This window comes from Delphinus delphis, chromosome 14 (genome assembly GCF_949987515.2).
Source record: "Delphinus delphis chromosome 14, mDelDel1.2, whole genome shotgun sequence".
Taxonomy (NCBI): Eukaryota; Metazoa; Chordata; class Mammalia; order Artiodactyla; family Delphinidae; genus Delphinus; species Delphinus delphis.
The window spans coordinates 7,790,550-7,817,671 of NC_082696.1; the positions used below are offsets into that span (position 1 = coordinate 7,790,550).

Sequence of the window (27,122 nt, forward strand, 5' to 3'; positions counted from 1 at the left end):
TGGATGAGACGTAAATGAACACGTGCGCCCAGCTCCCCATAGAGCTTCATTTCGGCACATGGAAATTTCAGTTTCATCCAATTCTCATGTGTCACGTAATATTCTTCTTCTTTTAATTTTTTTCGACCATTTAAAAACATAAACCCCATGCTTAGCTTGTGGGCCGAACCAACTCAGGTGGGACACAGCAGATGGACTTAAAGCTCAGGCCTTGGGTCGGGGTGAGCTGTTGTTATGACAGCAGGGGAGGGAGTCCGATGACTCCTCTTGGCTGTGCACAAATGCACAACTTCCCCCTCTTGGATGACATGCATTTCCCAGACTGGTCTCTGGTGAAAATCCAAAACAGAAAAAAGGAAGAGACAGTTAAGGGAATTCCCTGGCAGTCCAGTGGTTAGGACTCCTTGATTCCATTGCAGGGGGCATGGGTTCAATCCCTGGTCAGGGAACTAAGATCCCGCGCGCCATGGGGCCAAAAAAAAAAAAAAAAAATTAAATTAAATTTAAAAAAGAAAAGACAGTTAAAGGAAGAGACTCAGGACCATGGGACTCAGAAACCTCTATTTTGCTCACAACTGCCAAGCTCCACTGTGCCCAGCAGATAGAAAGCATTCAAGAAACAGTTCTTACATTTATGACTGGATCTAATTTTACGGGTGTGCCAGCACTGTGTGTGTATGTGTGTACACACGTAGGGGTGCCCCTAAGGGGTGTTCAGAGGTTCCCAGAAGCCTGGCCTGAAAAGCATCTGTGTTCCCCACCTCCTGAGTGGACTGTAGCTTCTGTTCCCAGTTAGGGGTTGAACTGTGCTCTCCCTCACCCCAAACTCACATGCTGAAGCCCTAACCCCAGTACTTCAGAATTTGGAAACAGGGTCTTTAAAGAGGTAATCAAGTTAAAATGAGGTCAGTAGGTTGCGCCCTAAACTTATACATAGAGTTTCTTATTTATATACAGGAGATTAGGACACAGACACACACAGAGGGCAGGGCGACCATGTGAATACCCGGAGGAAGGCGGCCGTCTGCAAGCCAAGGAGAGAGGCCTCAGGAGGAACCAGCCCTGCCACCACCTTGACCTCAGACTTCCAGCCTCCAGGACTGTGAGAAAATTAATTTCTGTTGTTGAAGCCCCAGTCTGTGGGCCCTTCTCTGCCACCAAGAACAACGCTGATGCACTGAGGGCGGACCAAGCACCAGCTGTTACTTCTCAGTCTCCATGCTAACCCGGTAAAGCAGGAAGCACTCTCTCCTCACCTGAGAAGCCAAGCTAAGTAACTAACTTGCAGGAGCTACTTGGATGCAATGCCAACGCCAAGCCTGACCCCTCCCTTCACAACCAAACCACCGGCCTCCTCCAGCCTCATTCCCACCCGTGAACTGGCCTCTGAGGGGCTACTATACACAGGCAGTTAAGGGCGCAAATCCTGAGCCAGAAACACTTGGTTCAAATGCCATCTCCGTCGTTCACCAGCTGTGACCTTAGACTGACTGCCTAACCCTCAGGGCCTCAGTTTTCCATCTGCAAAATGGGATATCAGGAGTATCCACTCCACAGGGTTGCCATGAGGTGAGGACTAGATGAGTTGGTATCTGTCAACTGCCTGGCACACAGTTAAAGGTGTATCCGTACCAGCTACCACCCCAGGGCCCTGCACCTGTGGGCACGACTGTAACCTGCATCGTGACTCAGGAGGTGTGCTAGCATCTCTCATGGTACCTGGCCTGAAAGACTTTCAGGATTGTCTGCATGGATCTTCTGCATAGTGTTTTCAGGAAATTCCAGGAAAGGCAACTGGCGTGGGCCATGATGGGCATGAAAAGTAGGGAAAGGTCACGTAGGGCAGCCTGGCCTAGGGGCCAGTGCCCGGCACAGCCATGGGGTCGCCCTCCACGAGTCTCATCACTGCCCAGCCGCTCTGGGAGGCTGTGAGCTCCTGGAGGCCAGAGGCTGGGCCTCTGATCTCTGGATTAGTTCCTGTAGCAAAGCACCATGGGCTGGGTGGCTTAAGCAACGGAAATACATGGCCTCACAGATCTGGGTGCCAGAAGTCCAGAATTCAGGTGTCAGCAGGGTTGGCTGCTACTGAGGGCCGAGCGAAGGCTGTCCCAGGCCTCCGTCCTTGCCCCGTGGCTGGCGGGCTCCTCCCTATCTCCTCACACCTCTTCCCCCGGTGCCGTCTGTCCCCGTGTCCAAATTTCTCCTTTTTATAAGAACACAGCCCTAGTGGGTTAGGACTGACCCCACTGACCTCACTTGATCACCCCAGTAAAGACCCTGTCTCCATGTCACATTCAGAGGTACTGGGGTTAGTACTTCAACATGTGGGTTTTGGGGAGACGAGATTCAACCCGTAACAACGTCTATACCCCAGTATTCAAATGAGGGGAAATAGATGAAGGATGGGGTCAGAGCACCATTTCAGTGGTTCCAGTACAGTGGTCCATTGGTATCCACAGGAGGCTGGTGCCAGGGACCCCCACGTGTCCTGAAATCCGGGGGTGCTCAAGCCCAGAGTCACCCTCCTCCACACTCACAGCTCCGCACCCACGGATTTGGCCAACCACAGAGCGTGTGGTACTGTGGTATCTACTGAAAAAAGCTCGCGTCTAAGTGGACCCGTGCAGTTCAAACCCGTGTTGCTCAAGGGTCAACTGTACTTCAAGATCAGGGCTCAGGGTCAACTTCTTGGGGAACTTGACCCCAAGGAGAGAGAAGTACTGGGGGGACACAAATGGCGGGGGCAAGGGTGGGGGAGGCAGCAGAGGCTTCCTCTGGGGAGGGCAGGTCTGAGGTAGTGGGTGCCCACTTGGCCTTGTGGTCGTTAATCAGCAGCGGTGTGTTCTCGAACAGACAACCCACGACCCTGCTCCTTGGGACTGTCCAGAGAACGACAAAGCCATGCCCATGGTGACAGCACCGTCAGTGGGCTGTCCACGCCCCACCAGGTCCCCCAAGGGGACACGGGCCAGCATCCAGGGACTGCCGCGTGCCGCTCCCCTGCTCGGAGACTCACCGGCCACGTTTCCTACTGTAATTTCGCCCAGCAGTGTCTCCTTCTAGACTCTCTGGGAAGCCTCATAGCAAGAACAGGCATTTACCTTGCATTCAGCATTTTCCAAACTTCCTTGCGCAGAAGTCGTTTCCAATTTTTGCAGAACATCTGTCACAATCACACAAAACAAGTGTTCCGTGGGGCGCACTTCGGGAAATGCCACTACACGACAATCCGTCTGCATGCCAACGCGATCTTCTAGTTCAGGTGTGGTTTCATTCATCCTGAGCCCCTCGCCTCTTGCCCTGTGCTTCTAGAACGAGTCCCAAAGCCGTGAGGTGGGCAGAGCAGGACAGGCCTCGTCCCAGCGGCAGGGTGGGCGAGGGCGTCCCTGAGGGGAGAGTGACCATCAGGCGTGTCAGAGCGCGTCAGGATGAGGAGGGTGACCTCACGTGTCAAGGTCACCAAAGTCAAAGGCTGAGGAACTTTCCAGACTGAGGGAAACTCAAGAGAGACAGGGCAACTGAATTGGACAGGATTCTGAATGGGGTCCTCTTAGTGAAAACGGTGTTGCCATGACAACTGGCAGGACCACGTGGGTGTTCTGGGTCCAGAGAGTACATTGTGCTCATGGGGGGTGACATCCTGAGGGGCCTGGGATGACAAGGCACCAGGGGCAGCTCACTCTCGCAGTTGCGGGAAAAAAGTTCTTTGTCCTTATGTTCAAATTCTCTGTGTTTTGTCAACCTTTTTTTAAAATTTGAAGCCAAGGGTCACAGGGTCTGCCTGGGACCTGACCCTCTACGCACGCACCCCATGGGACCCAGCGCCCACGTCACTTCCCTGCTCTGGTGGAATGAGCCTTGCTCCCCGGGCCGCTTTCTCCAGGACGGCGCTGAGAGCAGGCTGCCGAGTGACCTGCACTGTCACCCTGTCCAGGGGCGACGGCCAACAAGACCCCACTCAGCTGTGCTCTCCTCTGACTCCGCGAGTATCAGAGTAACAGTATGAACTTCACTGAATTTGATTCACAAACTGGTCAAAACAAAATAGAGTAAGAGGAGGGCTTCCCTGGTGGCGCAGTGGCTGGGAGTCCGCCTGCCAATGCAGGGGACGCGGGTTCGTGCCCCGGTCCGGGAAGATCCCACATGCCGCAGAGCAGCTGGGCCCGTGAGCCATGGCCGCTGAGCCTGCGCATCCAGAGCCTGTGCTCCGCAATGGGAGAGGCCACAACAGTGAGAGGCCCGTGTACTGCAGAAAAAACAAACAACCAAACAAAACAAAAAAACAAACAAAAAAAAACCAAAATAGAATAAGAGGTGGGCTTCCCTGGTGGCGCAGTGGTTGAGAGTCCGCCTGCCGGTGCAGGGGACGTGGGTTCGTGCCCCGGTCCGGGAAGATCCCACATGCTGCGGAGTGGCTGGGCCCGTGAGCCATGGCCGCTGAGCCTGCGCGTCCGGAGCCTGTGCTCCGCAACGGGAGAGGCCACGACAGTGAGAGGCCCGCGTACCACAAAAAAACAAAAAACAAAAACCAAAATAGAGTAAGAGGGAAAGAAACATGAGTAGCTAATAATTCGCCGCCTACCTTTGGCCTTTCCCTCTACCTTTAGAGGAGACACTGCATTTCCCCCAGGGTGGTACTGACAGCGACTTCCATGGGACTCTCCAAGTTCCAGGACTGTTCCAGCCTTACCTTTGCAGCGCCTCCAGCCCCTCCGTCCCCGAGCACACGGCTGCTTATCTCCGGGCCCACCCCAGCCCAGAGAGGAGCTGCAGGACCACCCGGCCAGGCCACCCCGCCCGGGCTTTGTGCAGCAGGCCACCCCGGGTGCCCGTCCTTCCAGGGGGCACAGCACGCTCAGCTTCCCTTGAGAGACGCCGGCCCCACATCAGCCACGTTCATTTGGGGAAATAAGAAGTCGTGTCGTGACGTCAGAGTCGCGGGGATTCTCCAAAGCTGGTGAGGGGGGTTTTATCAATCTAAGCTGGCCAGTACCTTCCGCTCCCGAGGCACACCATCCCCTCGTGACCTGACCCCCTGGAAGGGAGCTAAGACCTCCACGCCCACTTCTTGAACTGGTACAAAGGGACCAAAGAATTCCTTCTGAATGCCCGGGTGGCAGTCAGCCCCCCTAAAGGAATCGTCGGACGATCAGCCTATGTCAGAGGTTGGTGGAGAAATGGACTCAGCTGCGTTTAGAATGTTCTTGGCGGGAGCCGCGTTTCCACTCTCCCGTGGATTTCCTGGGCCCAGGGTTTGCCTACACCGTCCTGACCCTCCACTTATCCCATTCCTCCGCCATTCAATGGACAGTCTCAAAAAAGCAGCGGGGCTTAAAGAATTTGGTTAAAAGGAAACTAACTGGGATCTTAAAAGATTCTAATTCCTATTTGCTGTCAGGGAGCGTTTTCCTGAACTACCTGTGACCACAGCTGGCACGGGCTGTTAGTCTGTTTGCAGGAGCTCAAGAAAAGAGCCTGAGCGAAAGCTTCACGCACACGGCCACTTCCCCATCCCTCTGCGGCCGGCACAAGCTGGGCACCAGGGCAGGTGGCCCGAGGTGCAGACGGAGAACTCCCCCACCATCAAGTTCACCAACAGGGCCAGTGAGCACCTGCAAGTGCCCCGCCTCCGGAAGAGAGGCGAGTGGCTTAGAGAACAGCCCCCTGGGCAGTGTCCAAGGACCAGCAACTCTGGGGTCACAATGTAAACCTTGATAAGACCCCAGAGTGCCTGTCTCAGGAGTGACATTGTAAAATCCTTAAACATAAAAAAAAAAAGTCACCCCAATTGGAAATAATCAGAAAATGAGGAGGGAAGGATGCTAACGCGGAGAAGTCTAGTCTGACACTGTAGTAACTCCCTGTTGCGTCTGCTTTCACATTAATATCTAAGCAGCTCTCATCACTAGTCAGTAATTTCAGATGGAAACCCGATTTGTGCAAGAGAAGCCCTCCTGCCGCCATGTTGGCTCGGGCTGCGCACCAGGATGCCTCTGGTAGTATGGGATCTGCACACACGGTGGCTGTTTTGGTAACAATACCCTTTCTCGGAAGGAGGAAGAATCAGGCGTGGATGAAGCTGACAGAAGCCCTGGGGGCCTCGGGTGAGCACCTACACGCAGGGAGACTCCAGAGAGAAAGCTGATGTGCTGCATGTGAAGGGTCGGCTGCCATCCGGACGTGTAACAGGAGGCACAGAGAGGGCACTGGGCTTGGCAACTAACCAGGCAGCTTTTCACTCCCGTGGGGAAAAAGCAGGAACACCCGGTTAATAATTTATCTTTTATTCAAATTGTTGAATACTTCATATTACAGTAAATTTGATTGAAAAAAAAATGAGGAAAGAAATCAACTTTTAAAAATACACTCATGTTGAAATCAAATAAGCCATCAGCCAAACGGAGTACAAAGCAAGGAGCCCTTAGGCTGGTTTGCTTTCCAGGATATGAATACCACTGAGTCTATATACAGTTCTATAATGCAAGAAAGGTCATTCATTAAACACTTCAAGAAAGGAGCCGACAGCCGGGAAGGACAGTGGTCTCACCCTCCCGTCCTGCAGACTGAGAGGCCGGCCTTGGCCGCCCCCCTCCCCACCCCCCACCGAGCAGGAATCCAGGTGCAACGCTAGGAGCGAGAATCTGGCCCACTGGCTTTCATGCAATTTCCGTGAGTCACACACTGTGCAAATTAAGGCTTCTTATAGGTCGAATGGTTGATAAACACTTTCTTTTTAAAAAAAAAAAAATAAGCACAGTAAAGGTGGTATCATGTGAACCTGAAGAGGTGAGACCTACACCCCCAAGTCCGGAAAAAAGTCTGACATCTCAACTCCATTCTCTCTCTCTCACACACATATACACACACACACACACACGCACGCACGCACAAATCAATCTTTGGGTGGGTTGTCTGACTTCACCAGCTGGCGAAAGAAATACTGATAACTGTGCTCTGTGCACCTAGGATTGAAGACGTCATGCAAAAAGCTGCAGCCGTTACTGACCAGAGGCAAACAGCAGGCAGACCCTCCAGAGCCCAGGCACTAGGGACCCACACGTGTGTGTGTGCGCGCACGCACACACGCGCCCTTACGAGACAGAAGCAAAAGGGAAAAGAGACAGAACGGCGGAGTCTAACTTAGAGGACGTGTCGTGGAGCAGTTCAAAACCTCGTATGAAACCACCCGAGCGCCCCAGCAGCCTCCCCGCTAAGGGACAGACAGATAGATTACCCCCTGCCGGCAGGAAAAAACTGTTGTTGTTATTGTGTTTTTCCTTTTTCGCAAACCTGAGTAATTGTCAAAGTCAATAAATAGGAGGAGAGAATTAAATGCTAAAATATAATGATCAAATACCCTACAGGGCCTAAAGCAGCACGGGTTTTCCGCAAACGCAGCCCTCTGTTCCCAGACGCGTCTGGCCCGGGCGCAGTAGGAAGCGCCCGGCGGCCACGTTCTATGCGAGGACTTGGGACTGAACACGGGCCCCGGCGCCGCCCTCTGGCAGCTGGAGCGATGCCCCATCCCGGTGACCACCTCCTCACCCTCTCCCCCATCAGCAAAACTCTTCCCTTTTGAAACAGTTTTTGTTAAAGGCAAAAATGACAGAAGCATCACGGAGTCAAAAGTCTCATTTGGTTGGAGGTGCCGGCGGAGGCGCCGAGCGCGCCCCGCAGTCTAGATGTGCAGGAGGTCCTCGTCACTGTCGTCGTGGAAGGAGCTCACGGCCTTCTGCGCGGCCCGGGGCCTCCCCCTCCTGGCCTGCTCCCCACTCATCAGCCCCACCCGGTCGTCCGCTCGCTCCCGAAGTGCCTTCCTGGGCGGGGGCCTCAGTGGCTGCACGCCCTCCGCCCCGGTCCCTCTGCCCAGGTGCACTTTCACCTCCGGGATGGTCAGCACCTCATCCTCGCTGTCTTGGTCGTCCCCGTGCAGGGAGGTGAGGGCTTCGGCTTTCACGGACTTGGTAGTGATGTGACCGTTTTCCTGCCCCTCCTTCCCGGGCCTCGGTGACGGCAGCTGGATCTCTTCCATCAGCCACTCAGTTTCGTTCTCGTCCGCCTCTTCCTCCTTGTTCACCTGCCGGGACACAGCAGAGACCGTGGGTCCGCCTGAGACCTCGTCAGCCTCCTCTGCCCCCCTCCCTCCATGACCCACCCGGAGTCGGGGACCTCTTCCCAGCCCACCACAGCCATCACGGTCCCATGTTCCTCCTCAGGGAGAAGCGGAGGGCTGGCGACTGCCAGCTCCTGCTGAGACCCAACCAAGGCAGATGGTGTCAGGAGGCAAGAAGGCGGCCAGCGACAAGGCGGCAGTGCTGGGGGACGGAGCCCCTCTGCTCCAGGTGCCCTCGGGCAGCAGGGAGAGGGGCCGCGCGCGGGACACGTGGATGACTGTAGTTGAGGGAAGCCTTTCAGAAAGCAGTTGGCAGTACAGTCAAGAGCCGTGAGTGCATTCAGGCACTCTGGCCTAAATTTCTAGACACTTATCCTAAGGAAGCCATCTAAATGCCAGAGGCACAGGAATTTTCATTACCATCTTTTTTTGTAGAATAGCCAAAAAAGTAGAAGTAAGCTAATACTGAACACTGTAAGAAATTAGCTGCAACCACGACAAAAACTTGAAGGAAAAAGAACAAAAAGTGTGTTCGGGTTAAGAGCAGAGGGACATTTTCCCTCTGTCCATTTCAAACTTCCCGCGATGTCAGTTTCCTTGTAGTCACTGACCAACAGCGTGACAACGGTTCGAGCGCGCGCCTGCATGCTGAGTCACCCAGACCTCAGCAGGGAACTACCTTTGAGTATTTGTAGGACACGTTTGCGCTTCTTCGACAGCAGCTGGTGAGCTTGCTCATCACCGTCTCCCTGAAAGGAGACCCAAGTTACTCCAGGCTGGAGCCGCGCCCCCCTCCGGCTCCCAAGTGCCTGCTACCGGGAGGCTGCACCCCCAAGAGCACGCGATCCCTCAACCCACGACAGCAGGGCTGTAAACCAGCTCAGCAAGAAGGACGCTTTACAATCAGACGGACGCGGGTCCAAATCCTGCTCCCCGTTTTCATGGTGTAAGAAGGGCCAGAGTGAGTGAGCCAGCATTTGTCCTTCTGCTTTTTCACGTCAATACGATGACCCACACCTTCCCGCCACCCCAGGGCTGCGCTGAGATTACTGGGCCGACGGACGAATGCAGGGCCGGCTCCCACCCAGACCTCCTGCCCCAATCCTGCGTCCCGCTGACAGCCTTTCAGGGTCGGGATGGCTGCGGTCAGCACTCCCCGACCCTCTCTCGCTTGCCTCTGGCTCCTCGGGCAGGTGAGAGAGGCAACAGGGAGCCCCAGAGCTGGACCATCCCTGCGCTCTGGACAGGGCTGACTACACACAGAGCCCTGGGCCTCATTCGTGTGTGACATGAAATCTGCTGGACGGTCGTGCTGCCTGTGAGTGACAAGACCTTTCACAAGCAAAGAGGAGCCCATAGAGAAGGTGTCACAGCCAGTCCCTAACAAATGCTCCCCTTTTAAAGGGCAGACAAGCCAGCTGATCAGAAGGAAGTCAGCTCGTGACAGGTGTTTAACTCTGTCCATCTGTGGACACGTGCAGAGAGCCACATCCTGGGAACAGGTGGGCCAGGCCAAGGCCCGCAGAGCATCTGCCACGTGACCTGACAGGATCCACAGCCCTGGTCAGACAGGACACATCGTCACAAGGATGCAGACGTTTACAAAACACAGCTTTGGGGACCGCTTCCACACTCTGGCTGCTGACGGGCTCAAAAAAAGGAGCCCAGATATCGACTCTGAACCACTGGCCCGTCCCCCGGCCCACTCCCCTCTCCTTACCGTCGCTCCTTCTTATGGAGCAGCAGGGCGAGCAGGCAGCCAGTGAGCGCCACCAGCAGCAGGCTGAGGACGGCCCCGACGGCCTGGCTCCGCTCCGAGAGCCCCTTGCGCTCCTGCGCGTCGTCCCCGGCGCTCTCACTGTCGAAGTCCACCCTGCGGGGAGGCCACAACACTCAGCCACCGCCACCGCCAGTGCCTAGCGAGGCCCAGCTCAGGCGGAGGCCCTGCCTTTGCAGCCCCGCACAGTGAGACGGGATCCGCCAGAGGTGGAGGTCAACAGCGGACAAACCCCTCTGATGATGAGACCAAGGCAAGAGGACTAGGAAAGGCGACCCCCCAGCCACACGACCCTCGTCACTAAGGGAACAAGAAACGCCGAGCTTTGGGCAACACGCCTCCCCACGGCCTCTCTGATCCCTCTGCAAGGCCCCGAGAGCACAGAGGCGCTTCTGGAGCAAAGACTCAGGGACACGCTGGCCGCCCTCGTCTCCCGGGAACACGGCTCTCTTCTCTGGGAGGAAACAGTGATCACAGCCCAGGTAATAGCTTCTCCCTCTCAACAACTCACCTTGGGACACAGCCTCAATGCTCCTGGAGTTAAGGGAACACCGTGGGGCAGGACCCCACTTACCCCAGAGGACACACGGCAGAGGTGTACCAGGAGAAGAGGTACTGGCAGTCGGCGGTCTCGTGGCTGAACTCGGGGATCCCGTCCTTCACCAAGGGGTCACAGTGGAAGAAGATGGTGGAGGAGACAGATTTCGTCTTGTCTTTTCCACACTTGGAGGAAGAGGCAAACACCACATCCAGATCGCCATCTGTCAACAAGGCAGGCGCACACACAAGCACAGCACCGTTACCATTGGTGTCTCAGTAGTGGGCCAAGTTTACCTTTTCATAGCCTGTAAAAAGTTTGCAGAGACTTAAAATCAAATGTAAGGGTCCTTCATCAAATGTCCCAGATGAGCTCTCACAGACTGCTCAACACACATTATGGGGCCCCTGCCCTAGGTCAGAATGTGGGAAAGACTTGAACCTTGCCCAGAAAGAGGTCTGGCCTTTGTCCTCCACTAACAATATGACCTGGAGGGGGGGCTGCCTACACGGTATCAGTGCACCTGGAGACCGAGGTTGACCAACCAACCAACCAACCAACCAGCCAGCCAGTCAGCCAACCAACCCACCAGTCAACCAACAAATCAGTTAACCAGCCAACCAACCAGCCAGTCAACCACCCAACCAACCAGCCATCCAACCTACCAACCGAGTGATCAATCAGTCAAGCCTACGTAATGAAGCCCCAATAAAACCTCTGGACACTGAGGGATGGGTGGGCTTCCCTGGTCAGCTCCTGAGCTCTTGTGTGTGCGTTGCCACGTTTATGCTGAGAACATAACACGTCCTGATTCCACAGGGAGAAGACACCAGAAGCCTCTGGCTCCCTCCCAGACCGCACCCTACACACTCCTCCCACTGGCTGACTTGACTCTACGTCCTTTCATTGTAATAAACTGTACGCACGACTAAAACAGCTCTTGGTTCTGAGCATCCGTCTAGTGAATTATCCAATCTGAGGCGGGGATGGAGCCCCCTGAACTTGCAGCTGGCGTCAGAAGTGAGAGGAGCTTGTGTGGACTCTGCCTTGTGTGGACAGCTTTGTGGTTGGAGACTCAAAATCCTCACGACCGGCCACCACTGGGGCACCAGGGAGTGCGTGTGCAGCAACACGCTCGGAGGGCGGCCGAGACCCGGCCCCGCGGGCTGGGCTCGGGAACGCCCCGCGTGTCCTTACGCTTAACTGTCTGAGCCATGACCCGAGTGGGCTGTCCCCCAGGCTGGAACGAGGGCACAAACTGGTGAGCCAGTGAGGGGCCGAGGTGGCAGCTCTGAATCTCAGCCAGAGACGGGCTTTGCGGCTTCCCACTCTTGCCCACTCGGATGCATGCAGACTCGTGAAGGGCGTTAAACTGCATTCTTCCTGAAATGTGGACGAAGGCTTAAAACTAAACCTACTTCCTAGCGCTGGGGAATGAAGGCAGTGAAAACGTCGGAAATGATTTCGTTAACCAAGAGTAAGTAAACGTGCGCACGCAAGTGTGTGTGTACACACAGACGCACGCGCACCCTGAAGCTGGGGGGCCGCAGGGGGCCAACTAGACTAGACGCAGGCCTTGCGGACGCGAAGGTTCTCACTCTAGTGGCTGGGCCCCTGACCTGGGCTGTGGCGTGGAGCCTGACCACTGCTGCAGGCACACCCGCAGCTGCGCCCCTGGGTGTGAGAAGGGAGCACGTCGCTGGGACAGGCAGCAGGAGAAGGATAGGGCAGGCGGAGGCAGTCCAGCGGGAAGGCCCGTGCAGTGGCAGCGTGGGACCTGCAGGGGCTCGTGAGTAACCTGATGGCTGGGTCTGGGTGCATTTGCAGGACCAGCTGCTAAGAAAACGGGAGTCTGTCAAAATCTTCCAGGCTGTGTTCAAAACAGCTTGGACTTTCCTTCTCTGCAGAGCAGTGGCCTTGGAGGCGTTTAAAGCAGCCCTTCAGTCAGTCAACAAACATTTACCAAGCACTTACTACAGGGCCAGGCCCTGAGGACAGCACCTCAAGAGAGGGCCCAACGCCACTGCACGACTCCAGCATCTGACCCAGAATCACCGGACGAGAACAGGGGACCAGCGGGCTGACCCTATGACAGGGAATCACGGAAGCGAGCCAGACTGACCTGGCAGGTCTCTGCCCGGCCCCTGGTGGGCGCTGTCAAGTGCAGCGACCAGCTCGGTACCTGAGCACGGAAACTCCCTCTTCTAGGCTACACCTACTCAGGGAGCAGCTGCTCCCCCCTCCTCGCCGGGAATCTCTCTCTCAGCAGCCCTTTGAGGTCGAAGTCAGCTGGCTTTGTAAACGCATTTAATTGTTCAAAAAGCGAGTTCATTCACCTCGTTCAAAAATCACATCATGGGGCTTCCCTGGTGGCGCAGTGGTTGAGAGTCCGCCTGCCAATGCAAGGGACATGGGTTCGAGCCCTGGTCTGGGAGGATCCCACATGCCACGGAGCAACTGGGCCCGTGAGCCACAACTACTGAGCCTGTGCATCTGGAGCCTGCGCTCTGCAACAAGAGAGGCTGCGATAGTGAGAGGCCCGCACACCGCGATGAAGAGTGGCCCCCGTTCGCCACAACTAGAGAAAGCCCATGCACAGAAACGAAGACCCAACATAGCCATAAATAAATTAATTAATTAATTTAAAAAAAACCAAATCATGAAATGGTATATAGTGAAAGACTAGCTGTTTAAAACAAAAGCACATGAGCTGCCTCCTGGAAATATTCTTTCAAGGTCAAGAAGGAATTAGGAAAGAAGCAAGTGAGGGCAATTAAGAGGTACAAACTTCCAGGCGCAAAATAAATGAATCATGGGTATGAAGTGTAGAGTGTGGGGAATATGGTCAATAATTACGTAATATCTTCGTGTGGTGACACATGGTAACTAGACTTAGCGTGGTGACCATTTTGAAATAGCGTTGTAGGCCAACTGTACTTCAAAAACAAACAAACTCACAGAAAAAGAGATTAGATTTGTGGTTACCGGGGGAAGAGGCTGTGGGGAGAGGAAACTGGATGAAGGTGGTCAAAAGGTACAAACTTCTAATTATAAATTAGTAACAGGGATATCATACGCTACATGCTGAACATAATTAGCCCTGCTGTGTGTTATATTTGAAAGTCACTAGGGGTGTGAATCCTAAGAGTTCTCATCACAAGAAAAAAAAAATTTGTTTTTCTCTTTAATTTTGTGTCCACATGAGATGACAGATGTTCATTAAACTTGCGGTCATCATTTCATGATGTATGTAAGTCAAATCATGATGCTGCGCCCCCTAAACTTATACAGTGCTGTATGTCAATTGTATTTCAATAAAGCTGGAAGGGAACAAAAGGAAAAGCTCCCTCAGCGCAGCGGCGCGCCCTCCCCTCCACACCCACCCAAACACCTGGGTCAGGCCTCTCTTTTCTTCTCATCCTTCTGACAAACACGAAACCTCTCACCCTTCTACAGTAACATCTGAAGTTTCAAAATAAAGATGTATTGTGACAAAAACTAAGCCAAAGGGAATTCCGGACGTGGCCACGCACGCCCACCTCACCACCTCTGCTTTAGACCAGGTTTTGCTTGTTTGCTTAGGAGGTGAATCTTCCCTACAGTGAACCGCTCGGGTCTGACACATGCTGCTCAGTCCGCTATGACAGCGCGTGTCAAGACACAGGATCGGACCCGGGGCTTTTGTGCTAAAACTGATCTGACGTTTCAACCGCAGGGCGTTTGTTCATGAAAATGTGTTACAGATCCTCCAAGGAAGTTAAACGTGGCACATGGATGGAGAGTTACCTTGAACGTAGTATTTGGTTTTGTCAGAAGTCCCAACTTTCCTACTGAAGTGCTGGTCGTTGGGCTTCACCTGACAGACGCTGGCCCCGGAGCACGCGGGGTTCGTGGAGCTCGTGATGGAGGACAGTTGGATCTCGTACAGGTACTTGTCCCCATTCGTTCTCATGTCCCCAGAGGCGCTGAATCGCCTAAAGAGACAGTAAAGGTCGGGGGACTCCAACGGTCCTTCAAGAGAGCCCTTTGTCACCTGGACCCAAAGTCCAGGTATGGGGCAGGGCTGCAGGATACTGCCGAGGGCACCTGCCGTCTCTCCGTCCTACTGCCCACCCCTCCGTGCTCTGAGCTTCACTGTGCTGTTCAGGTGCTGTGCCCCGCACCATGCCCGCTTCCCCCTGCCCAGGCACAGCCCCGGACCCCCAGACCCACCCAGGGACACCGCTGAGCAACTGACTTTTTAATCCACAAACTAGTAAGCCCAGAAGTTCCTCATCAAAAATTGTTTCAGAAGGTTCCAGCTCCAACCCCTGGGCGAGGGAGGAGGGGCGACTTTATTTTTACGCTCAAGAGAACTCAGCACCACTCAGTAGCTGGGCAGTGCTTGCCCTCTGCTTGAGCGAAATATGACGACTACCTGGAAACAGTAACTAAAACACACAAACACTTGGGCCTCTTTATGTCGCGGCCCTCGGCCGGGGAGAGATCTGAATACATGGCAGCGCCCGGAAGGAAAGTGCTCCACTGACTTGAAATAAATGTCCCCGAGGCTGAAGCTCCTGCCGTTGGCCGGGTTGGTGATGGTCCCGTTCACCATCTGCACCTCCTGCGGCTTCACGGCGCAGGCTGCGCGCGAGTCCCAGCTGAAGTGGTAGGCGCAGCTGTCCACGTCGAACCTGCAGGCGGCACACAGACCACGGTCACGGCCACCCTCCCAAACCAGAGGACGCCGCCGAGCTAGGAGGGCGACGCACGATCAGGAAGATGCCCACCCAGCGTACCTGCCACGTGGAAAAGCAGGCAAGCGCTTACGTGTATTCTTAAAATTTAGAAACTGTGCAACGTCTGAAAGCTGGGAAGATTTGCTCCTGGATTTTTGAATATTTGCTTTACGAGCACCTCACGCTCTCCAACTGACTGAATCCTTTGACAACGCCTGGGTCTCCCCTTTCCCAAGCCCAGTTTCTGGAAGGAATCGGTCGGTTCACAAACACAGCAGCTCACACGCTCCCTCTGCTGGCCAAACGGTGCCGCCCCCAGCCCCAGACACGGAGCTGCCCAGACATTTCCAGGATAGTCCAAGAGCAAGCATCCCAGGTGCCGCCGTGCCGGCCGCGGGTCCCAGACAGGCTGCTTGAACAGCTGGCCTTGGGTGGCACCCATCAATGCCCTTTTGGTTACACTGTGACATTCAAAGCCGGAAGCCGGTGAAATCCTGCTTTGCCTGTCGCAGCCCCCATCCAGGGAACCCTCCCTGTGCGGGGCAGCCCCGGCTCCACCAGGCCGCGGGTCTCAGCGGCCGGTGTCCCTCGCCGCCCCCAAGGGGAAACCACGGGGAGAAATTCCGACGGGATCCCGGCACACCCTGCGCACAGCTTCCCTGGGGGACCCCCTCCCCTCACCTTGTGAACGAAGGCCGGCCCACTGTCTTCGCACAGGTCAGCTCGATGACGGCGGATGCCGTCTTATTGTCACCACACTGATGGCCTTTTGAGTAAGTCACGATGACTCTGTCATCTGAAACACAAACGACAGAACTGACGCTATTTCCAGGGCATCGCCGGAGCCCCAGTGTCAGAAGCGAGTCCTGTACCACGAACAAATGTCGGTGCCTCTGGAGACTCATTACGCGGGTCATCAGCACCGCCAGGCCTGGCGACCACGCCCGACCCGCGTCGCTGCCCGCACAGCAAGAGGAGACCGGGGCTCAGACCCCAGCCGACCCCCGCTCGCCGTCTCCTCACCTGTGCGGCCGGGAGACCCCTGCAGCGTGCGGTCCGGGGCCGAGCGGGGAGCGCCCGGTGCACCGTGCACGCGGGGCCCCCGCCGTGCGCAACTTCTGTGCCGTTTTAGGCGCTTCCCCACCCCGAGCCTCCCGGGCAGGACAGGGCAGGCGCCAGACGTCCACCCTCCAGCGTGACACTCCACACACAACAGCTCTGGTTTCCTCAGGCCCCCTGGCTCCACGTGGAGCTCTTTCTGCTTCTGAAGATGACGTGGTCAAAGAAGCAGGGGAAGCCCAGCCTGCAGGGGCCGCGAAAAGCAAGGCCGCGCTTCCAGGGGCACGTCTCCCGGGGGCCAGCGACTCCGACCAGCAGCCAAGAGCTGTCCTGGGGGTGCCCGAGGCCAGCCCAGCTCAGCGCACAGATGGTGGCTCTCCGGGCCAGCACGGGGCAGTCCTCCGGCCTGACCCTCACACACCTGACCCATGTCCTTCGAGGCAGGGGATGCGGAGGGGACGGCACCTGCTGCCCAGGTGTTCTCCGGGGCGTGGCCAAGGCACGGGGACCCCTCGACAGGAGGTGAGGCCCACGCTCCCGGACCCACCCAGGCTCAAGGCTGCTCTGGGTGAGTTTGTTTTAAATATTGGGCTTTGGTGAAAATTTTGTTAAGAAAGGGTTTCACAGCTTTGAAGAGAAATTCTTAAACTTCTGGAACGTGGAACCAACAGGTTTAGGTCTTGATGAAGTACTCCTAGCCCCATACTAGATGAACAACATATTCAACCTTCCACACATCCAGTTACCCAACCTGTGAAATGGAGTCTAACACCTACCCGGGCCACTGAGGCCTACACGTGTACACACGCGTAAATCACACACGTACACACACGTATAAAGCCTGGTTGCCAGGAATGTTAATTCCTGGGACAAGAGTCCAACTCTTCGCCCCACAAGGTCACACCCCCCAAATGCTCATGGGGGTCACGGCGACTGGCCTTAGATGGTCGTCCTCTTGGGGCCTAAGGGTAAGACCCCGCCTGGCGCGTCAGGGAACAGGTTTTACTAGCTCATCTTTTCCCGAGGCTTCAACGTTCTAGTTTTTCTCACCTGGCTGTGGGAAACCGAGGGAGAGATGGGTCAAATATCTACATGTGAGGACGAGACAGCAGGGACAGACCCACCTGCAGCCCCATGCCCTTCGTGGCGGCTATGGCCAAGATCTCCAACGGAGGGCGAGCCGTGGGCCAGGAGGTCTGGCCACTCCTGCCGGGGGGTGGGGGGTGACTCGCCCCACTTCCAACCTGCAGAGTCGGGGTTCTTCTCAAGGGTGACAGTGGTTCCCCAGAATTCCTTTTCTCCCTGTCAACAGCTGGAGTGGACATAGGCTCCCCGTGTTCTAATCAGGACAGCTCGGGGACCCCCTCCAGCCAGACAGGCACAGTGAGCGTTGTTTCTTCCTCGTCCTCCCAACGCACCTGACTGCTCCTAAACTAAGAAAACCCTGCCTTTTCCTTTTACGTGATGAAAGAATCTTTCAACAACCAACTGCAAGAGGAACCTTCTATTAAAACTACTAAGACAAGCTTCATTTTGTGTTTCCGAATTAAAACATTACGAAAATGTACCCTGAATCGTCTTTACCAGCTTCTCTCACGTCATCGTTCGGCTTCCCCGGACAAACACTTGCATATATACACGGAGGCTGGAGCAGGGACTCAGAGGAACCCTGAACGTTCTGCCCTCCTCCTGAGGACAAATACCTTCCCAAGATCGCCCAGCGCTCTAGACACACAGACTAGGTACCTGCCGTCCCGGAGGATACAGAGCAGTACCTATTCTGATGCTCCGGGAGGTGCCAAGTGCCTGAGAAACAGTTACTGAAAATGACACCTGGAGGCTTCAACCAAAGCCAGTGCTGACCCTCTGGTCACAGGAAGACACCTCCACATTCCCGAATCTGACACAACACCTGTGACCATGCGACAAGGGTCCAGGCCTTACCTATGACGTCCAGCTTCTGCGTGTGAACGAGCCCCAAGACCTGGACGTCGCCAGAGGAGCTCTTTCTGCAAACGCTGGCTCTTTCAGAGCAGTCCAGGGGCCCTTTGTATATTTTCTGACACAAGTTGATGTAGTACCTGTAAAATGACACAGAGAGAGGCAAGGTCAGTGTCTGTCCTGCGCACTCAGGGGCAGCTCCTTCCATTCCTTTCAGAAAAGGTAATCGCTCTGATAGCCAAGGATTTCACAGCACCTCTGGACGCAGCACTGAAACAAGTCTCTGGGTAAAGAAAGGCCAAAGAGCGGCTGCATGCTAAAGAAGCGAGTGTGCCAACCAGGCACGCGGGGTGACCCGAGACCCGGGTGGTTTAGAGTCAGGACAGGCAGCGGCTCAAACCCCGGCAAGTCGTGCCCTCGCTTACGGCTTAGGCCCTCCAGTTCCACGCTCCCCCCTGCCGTGTGGACGGAAGGATCCCGGAGCGCCTGCGGGAAGGCTCTATGCAGGGAGCAGTCAGTGCAGCTAACCCACCGCGGGCCAGCATGGCCTAGGGACTTGGGGTATCAGAGCTGGGACGGTTCACGCGCCCCGACACACACAGCCACGGACGGCTGCCCCTCACAAACATGAACCAAACCGAGACTAATTCCACCAGGCCCACAGCTGACCAGCAGCTTCTCTGGGTTCTGAAGGTTTCTGTCGCCTCTGCTTCCAAACCACCCGCCGCGCACCAGGCCGCCCTGAGCGTCAGAGGAACGAGGCCATCCCGCCTTCAGAGTCTGCGCTCGAGCACCAAGCACCCAGCCCGTCGGCACGCGGCCAAGGTGGGGGGGGGGCACTCACGAGGTCCCGTCATGGACGAAGAACCAGGAGCCGGTGAGGGAGGACAGCAGCCGCAGGTCGTAGGTCCTGTGTTTCTGGATGAACTTGCACTCCATCTTCTTCGGGGGGCAGATGACTTTGGTTTTCCACTCGAACGTCACCTCGCACCCACGGATTTCACTGAAGACCTGTGGCCGTCCCACATCGGCATCCTCGTCGCACTTGAAGATAATCGCGGACGTCCGGTGGCTGTTGGCTGGGGCAGCACACGGGGACCAGTCAGACCCGGCCTGTCCCTTGCTCGTCCTTAGGCTCCTCCCCGCCTCCGCTGCGCTGGCCCTTAGGAACCCTGTGCATCCCTGGCCGCTCCCCACGCAGCCCCGGCCAGGTCTCGTTGTGTTCCATTCATGTATCTCAACCCTAGATAGACTAAGTTCCCTCGGGGCACAGTATCTCCTTTTGCACTCATCAAGCTCACAGCGATAGCGCGGTGCCTTGCAGACAGGTATTCAGTGTTCGATTAACGTATGAATGACAATAAAAAATGAAAACAGGGGCTTCCCTGGTGGCGCAGCGGTTGGGAGTCCACCTGCCAATGCAGGGGACACGGGTTCGTGCCCCAGTCCGGGAAGATCCCACATGCCGCGGAGCGGCTGGGCCCGTGAGCCATGGCCGCTGAGCCTGCGCGTCCGGAGCCTGTGCTCCGCAATGGGAGAGGCCACAACAGTGAGAGGCCCGCGTACCGCAAAAAAAAAAAAAAAAAAAGGAAACAGTAACAATGAGGTACCTGTAATTCATTACCTAAAAACGCGTCATCCGACAGACCAGGAGAAAGGTCCTGACCTAATAAGCCTCCACAGAGAGCTACAGTTGTCCCTTGTAAACTTACCGTTCCTGACTCCTTAATTTGTATCATTTTGCTCCCTGATGACTTACAAACACTAAACAACTTCTCGTGCATTTATCCCATCGCCATCCTTGGGAACTCGCATCAGTCTGCGCCACGCGTGTTACTAGGACTCCCTCGTGTGCCGGTTCTCCACGCGGCAGCAGCAAGTTTGCTGGACCTGGCTGGCCGTGACCCCCGCCCCAGCCCAGCCCAGCCCAGCCCCCCACAGAGCAGACGGTCAACCTACGAGCCCCTGCAGGCCTGATCACCCCACCGCCACCCTGCAGACCCGGGACAGTAGCAATTCTGCTGAGAGTGAACTTGAATCACTGGTGCTGAAAACTGGTGTGTGGACACAAGTCCCTCGAGCCGGGGAGTGGGCAAGCTGACCACCTCGAACCTGCCCCTCACCTGGCCCCGCCGCGGTGCACGTTCACGGTTACGCAATACGCCCCACGGAACAATTAAAGACGACTTTTCTTTATGGAAAAGAGCCCCGGCTAGAAGATTATATGCAACAGAATCACTGCCGTTTACTTGGACGTCCAGAAGGATCTGAGCACAAAGCAGGCCTCCAACGGGTACAAGGCTACCTCACTGGCCTGGCTGGGACCCGGCGCTCTCCCACTTACAGTGTCTGCAGAAGCCCCACTCGTGGTCTCTGTCGTAGTTTGCGGTGGTCGCACACCAGAGCCTGGCCCTGCCCTCCAGAACACACTCCTCGTAGCTCTTCCCATTGAACACAAAGGGGAACACACACGGGTCGCCTTCTTCAGTTTCTGGAAAGAGAAGAAGCCTGCGTAACCCTGATTATCAGCACCACGTTGGCTGTGCCTTACCAGGCGCCGTCACCTCAAACAAGGATTCCCCGTAGAAACGGTCACCCTCAGCCAACGTGGGGACGCCAGGCCTCCCGGCCACAACGTGACAAGCAGTTCGAGGGCCTGAGAGCTCACACCTAGGGCTGTTAGGATGGGTCGTCCCATGGTCTGAGCCAAGTTCCCAGTGCTCGCAGCACCTACAGCATCATTCCTCAGTTCTCTCCTCCTGCCAGGTCTACTTTCATGTTTCCTGGGAACGTAAAATGCACCCCCCTGCAAAGATTTACCTGGAGGACAATTATCTCCGTTGGCGTAACTTAAAATGACGGCTTCGTCCTGGTGCCTGTAATCCAGTCTCATCGACGCCAGCCTCCCGAAAGACACCCCCTTGCTCCCGGAGAGCAGACAGACGCTTCCGTCCTTGCAGCCTCCTTGGTCCAGGCCCGCAGCCGCGGTGCACACCCCGACGCTGTAGGTGCGCGAGTCTCGGGTCACCTGGAGAGATATCACCCCGCGGCTGTGAGGGGTCTCCAGGTGCAGGGGGCCAGCGCTGCGGGAGGCGGGCGTGTGCCGGCAAGTGGCGGCTGGGTCCGCAGGCTGTGCCCGGGCGCCTTGGCGCTCACCTCTTCCTCTGGGGCCCTGACCCCCTCCAGAGGGCGACGCCCTGTCCACTCTCTGGGCGCCTTCCACACCGAGGCCCTGCCCTCCGGTGGCAGCCCTGCTGGCCGTGCTCCCGCGGGACCGTGGGGGGCGGCAGCTGCGAGACCCCAGCCAGTTCGCCCCCCCTTACCGAAGCCCGCGTGTCCCGCCTGTAACCTGGGAGCGCCGAGGACTCAGAGCTGAGCGCAGAGTGGCCGCAGCCTGACCGAAGGTGCCTCCCTTGCCGCCCAGCCTCTGCAGGCTGCACCTGCTGCGCGCCTGTCAGGAGGGCCTGCACCCAGGCACGGTCTCTGTTACAGCAGCCAGGCCGCTGGCACGTAGGCACGCAACTCGGAGCTCACCGCTCACCAGCTGCCGTCCCCTGGGAGGCAGGGGATCTCGCGGGCTCGGTCCACGGCCATATGACTTAGCAATGCCTACATCACAGGGACGTAGGCCACGGCCCCAGACACGGAACGAACAGTCCACAGCGCTCAGGCCGGGACCGGACCAGCCCCCTACACACCCAAACGCGTTCGAGTCGGGGGGCCCATGGCTCCCTCCCCCCGGCACCTCTGTGGTCACGCTGGAGACAGAGGGGGTCCACGTGGCCTCTGCCGGCCTCGCCCCTTACAGGCACATGGTCACACACGTGTCCACACGCGGTCACACACAAGCGGCCACCTGCTCTCCATCTGTGACATGAAGAGCCCCCCTGCCCCCTCACCAGGCCGCGGAACCCTCCAAAACAAAGAATCGCTCTGACCGCGACGCTCGTCTCAGGTGTGAGCCGCGACTGGTTTGCACACCGTCCGAGCCCCACCCGGGACAGAGTAAGGCCACCCCCGGCCACGCACTGCCTCGTGGCCACATGTCCTCCAATGATCACACGTGCCACGCTGCGAAATGCAAGCGAGCGTCAGAACCCAGGCGGCGGCCCCGAGATAGCGGCGCCGGGGGAGCAGCGCTACCTTGAAGGTGCTCTTGGAGAGGGTGGACAGGTTGAAGCTGTAGTGCAGCTGCTCGTCCGTCAGGGAGCAGCCCTCTGCCTTCACCTCGTCAGGACACACCAGCGGGGTCTCCCACTCGAACACGAAGTCGCAGTCGCTGGTCCTCAGCAGCTTCGGAGTCCCCTGTTTTAAGGAAGGGCTCGGGCTTGAACCCACGCGGGTTAATAAGCACAGCGTCCTCCCTGTTCCCCCGCCAAGTGCCAGAGACACCTGCCCGGGGGCTGCGGGCTCCTGCGCTGCCTCCAGACCGCCAGGGCCTCGGGGTGACCCACGGTGGCCTCTCTCCAAGAGGAGGGAGCCATCGCCCTTGCCAGCGGCAAGGAAGCAGCACTGCCCTCCAGTACTGCGAGGCAGCCCTGCCCACGCCCCAGCTCCTCGCTGCCCCTAGGCTGTGGCCCTGCACCCAGAGAGGGACAGCTTCTCAATGCTCCACGCTGCCAGCTCAAAGGCAGAAAGGGAGGGATCTTTAAACGTCGTGACAGAGAAGTGTGTGAAACCAAGACCCTCCCGCTGCAAAGGACGGAGGCAGGCGATTCTGTATGCATCTCTGCTCCACCGTCTCTGGAAGCTGAGGGTGTTTACAGTAAGGTAGAGAAGTGACCTAGCAAGACATTCCACAGGCCAAGTATCATAAATAAATATAAATCAAGGTGCTTTCTCCCTCCCTCATTCAGCAACAGCCACAAAAACAGACGAGGAATTTCATTTTTAGCTGTAGCTGAAAATCTGTTTTTCTATAAATGTAAGTGAATAAAATACCTCCACTAAAGATAAGAGACAAGGAAATAAAATCTCCTTGAAAGTCTTTCCAAACTTGACTGCACATGCAGCGTGAGATACCGTTTCTAAAACCCCAAATTACTGATCGCTCTTAGCGCACCGCTGCTCCGAGACCAGCGCAAGTCCAGGGTTACCTGCGGACGTGTGTCCAGACGCCCCCACTTGCAGAGACAAGGGAGCCGACGGTCACGGCTTCCCTCGCCTTGATCACTCAGGATTATCCTCACACCCAACAGTCTCTGAACAGGGAAAGGTCTGTCTGGGAGCTGTGGGGCTCTATATGCAGAGGCCCCAGAAAGCAACGGTTTGTTTCTCCCCCTTCTCTCAATGGCGGTACTGTCTGTCCCTCCTCAGCAGGCTGCTGCCGGGCCACTTCCTGCCACTGTCCAGTCACCCATCTGTGGCAGCCACAGCCCCCCTCCCTCACAAACCTGCTACAGGCCGGGGAATCAGAATGTCATCTTACTGAGATTCTGTGTTACAGAACCACGATCTTTACTTGCACTCCTTCAGCCACAAGAGCCTTAGAATTCATCACCAGGCAGTTCAGGATATGCGTTTCTTACACACACACACACACACACACACACACACACACACACACACACAGTCCTGTAATCAAGTACATTAACACTTCCACATATTCACGTTAGCTGAGACAAATACAGACCATAAGTAGCCCCAGTCCACTCACATCAAAGGATTGTAAGTTTTTGGAGTTTTAGAGATTTCAGAAGCACAGGTAAGGGGCCGAAAGCTAGGCTGCCTGGAGCAAAGAGTTCTCCACTGGAGCAGTGGGTGGGCGCCCAGCTGCCCCTGCAGAGCCATGTGACATCAGGCGGCCCTTCTGAGTCAGTGCAAAACAGGGGCCACAATCTACCAATTTATCTCCCATTCTCAGAGCGAGGTTGAGAGAAAACGAATGCAAAACTCTTTATAAAATAGCACTTTTTTTTTAATGGAAACCAGTTCTGTTTTTTAAATGCATGTAAAACAAAAATCAGTGGCCTCCTTGAAAGTAGATAGTACGAATTTGTTGTAGCTATTTTGATTCCAGAGGTCTTCTTTCGTTTGCTAACTTCCAAAATTTGGATTATGTCCTGAGTGACTACAGCTGCCAAAACATCTGACTTCCGAATAAGATCAGTAATGTTATAATTTTTTAAAAAAAAAACTAAAGTTGACACTTTTGTATATTGGTAGGCAAAGGTGAAGGCCGCTTCTATGCTCAAGTGTTTCACATTTTTAAATTACAACAGGCCTCTGTGAGCAAAATCTGCCCTGGTAACTCAGGGTGGGCTGACTTATTGTTAAGCTAACGGCTTTACGTTACTCCATGCGCCACTGGCATGCCACATGGTGCGAGACAGGCGCTGCGAATACAGGCATGCTTGGGCCGAAACAGATTTTACGGGTTTCCAGCTCTGGTTCATCGACCCACACTTTGGCTCCTACCTTGTAGACAGGCGCTCACTTACCATGCTCACACCCCTCTTACAATGAAAGGCGATCAGCGAGGTGTAGTTGAAACGCTTGTTCACCAGACAAGGAGTAGTACTTTCAAAGTTCAAGTAAACTTCGTTAGCTATGGGATTGAGTATTGGAGGTCCTGTGACTCGACCAATATCCTAAACAAAGAAAAAAGCAATGTTTCAGAAAAGTAATTTTTCCCCAAGTTAGTGGAGAAACGGCTAGCAGAGAACTGCAAAAATTACATGTCATCTGTTTCAAAGATGAGTAGCACCTAAAGACACTGGGTCAACAGCAGCTCACTTGAAACGTCCTGACAGGAAGGCACCACAAAGAAACCTCAGTTTGCCAGAGTGGTTATCTGTTTCGGTCCTACATTAATAACAATGGTTCTACTTCTACTCAGGGTCAATTTTTGACGATTCCAGGCAACAGGAATTTCTCTCCCCAGTTACGCCGGGGCGGCTGCACAGTCTCTGGCTCCGGCTGGTGGGAAGCAGGAGCCCACGTGGCTGCCCAAACGATGCCCGTCTCCTCCTGCCCAGCACTGCGCCGGGACAGCTGCTTCCTCGGTGGTGCCCACGGTGTGGCCTCAGGGGGCACTGAGCACAAGCTTACTCCCCCCGCCGTCTTCTGCGGCTTCGCACAGCCCCTGGCACACACTGGCTGCTCAGCAAGTGTTTTCGAGCAAATGAACACGCAAGTGAAAGGGAAGTGCCCGGCCAGGAACAGTGTGTATGTACGTGTGTGATGACTGTGCGTGTGTGAGTGTGTGATGAGTGCATGTGATGAGTGTGCGTGTGATGAGTTTGCGATGAGTGTGGTGTGTGTGAGATGAGGGTGAGATGAGGGTGTGTGATGAATGCGTGTGACAAAGTGGGAGGTGTGTGGTAAGTGTGCGTGATGTGTGCGTGTGATAAGCGTGTGATGAGTGTGATTGTGTGAGATGTGTGTGATGAGTGTGATGACAGTGTGTGATGACTGTGTGATGAATGCGTGACGAGATGTGTGATGTGTGCGCAATGTGTGCGCGATGTGTGAGTGTGTGAGATGACTGAGATGAGTGTGGTGACTGTGTGTGATGAGTGTGCGTGTGATGTGTGCGTGGTGTGAGATGCATGTGATGAGTGTGTGATGAGTGTGTGTGATGAGTGTGTGTGCATGTGATGATCGTGTGAGTGACAAGTGTGTGATGAGTGCATGTGATGAGTGTGCATGTGATGAATGTGCATGTGATGAGTGTGATGAGTTTGCGATGAGTGTGATGTGTGTGAGATGAGTGTGAGATGAGGTGTGATGAATGCATGTGACAGTGTGAGGTGTGATGAGTGTGTGTGATGTGTGCGTGTGATAAGCGCGTGATGAGTGTGATTGTGTGAGATGAGTGTGTGTGATGACTGTGTGATGACTGTGTGATGACTGTGTGTGACGAAATGTGTGTGATGTGTGCACGATGTGTGCGTGTGTGAGATGACTGAGATGAGTGTGGCGACTGTGTGTGATGAGTGTGCGTGTGATGAGTGCGTGGTGTGAGATGCATGTGTGATGAGTGTGTGTGATGACTGTGTGTGCATGTGATGATCGTGTGAGTGTGTGGGTGACGAGTGTGTGACGAGTGCATGTGATGAGTGTGTGTGAGATGAGTATGTGTGTATTGAGTATGTGTGTGTGAATGAAGCCACAACGTGCTTTGTTCACCACTGTGGGGCATGTTAGGTCCACAATGACACAACACTCTAATTAGTTCTCTAATTAGAGAACTTCCTGCGTTTTTTTAAATCTGAGAAAAGGTAGCCAGATGGGAAAAGCAGACTGGATCTGTAAGCAAGTGGTTCACACCAAGGCTTCCCCCTGCACCACTAGAAAGGCTGACACCACAGCACTTCCTGCCAACATCTGGTTGCTCCAGGCCCTGCACTTGTCACGTAGCTACGCCTCTGTCAAGTTCGTAACACGGCCAACTTCCCCACCCCTCCCAACATCTCTCCCCACCAACACCACAGCCAACATCCATTTTTTAAAAGGACATCTAGATACCTTATGACAGGACTCACTGTTTAAAGAATGCAGAGAAACACACCACTTTTGAGATGCATTTCAAATAAAACATACCAAGAATCTGACAAACCGTGAATACAACTCATGGAGACAAGGTTTAGAGTTCCAAATCTATAACGGAAGGCAGAATACCTGGCTATTAGCAAAGCAGCTTATACCCTTAATTACAACTCATTTACCAAAGAACCTGCCTGCACTTCACAAGCGTTTCAATGACACAAGACCCGCGTGTAAGCCAAGAAAGCAAGTTCCATCGACACCCTTGAGCCTCCTGACCTGATACAAAATGGTGTGTCTACACGTGTGCGTCCACGTTGTCTCCCGTAACTGCTGACTACCCTCCTCCGCCGACAGCTCAACGCACAATTCCCTACAGCCCGCCTCCCCTAGTGGACTCAGACTCACGTGGTCCTGGCTCATTTCCCCGTTCTTTCTGCCTGAAAACTCTCCAGTGAAAGCCAAAAACACGGCATGAAGGAGGTT

At 55.2% G+C, this 27,122-nt stretch overlaps 1 protein-coding gene across 1 annotated transcript in view; it reads right to left on the minus strand.

The window, feature by feature from the left end:
* Positions 1–6,269: 6,269 nt before the first annotated feature.
* The window catches only part of IGF2R (insulin like growth factor 2 receptor), a 110,021-nt gene continuing 89,168 nt past the window's right edge, over positions 6,270–27,122 (minus strand). The window contains exons 36-48 of the mRNA XM_060029687.1: positions 24,590–24,739; positions 22,293–22,454; positions 20,970–21,177; positions 20,494–20,640; positions 18,994–19,228; positions 18,153–18,289; positions 15,831–15,945; positions 14,958–15,104; positions 14,215–14,402; positions 10,465–10,651; positions 9,834–9,986; positions 8,793–8,862; positions 6,270–8,077 (exon numbers count right to left, since the gene is read on the minus strand). Coding sequence (XP_059885670.1) covers positions 7,679–8,077; positions 8,793–8,862; positions 9,834–9,986; positions 10,465–10,651; positions 14,215–14,402; positions 14,958–15,104; positions 15,831–15,945; positions 18,153–18,289; positions 18,994–19,228; positions 20,494–20,640; positions 20,970–21,177; positions 22,293–22,454; positions 24,590–24,739 — 2,298 coding nt within the window. The 3' untranslated portion in view covers positions 6,270–7,678. The remainder of the gene's footprint in view (positions 8,078–8,792; positions 8,863–9,833; positions 9,987–10,464; positions 10,652–14,214; positions 14,403–14,957; positions 15,105–15,830; positions 15,946–18,152; positions 18,290–18,993; positions 19,229–20,493; positions 20,641–20,969; positions 21,178–22,292; positions 22,455–24,589; positions 24,740–27,122) is intronic.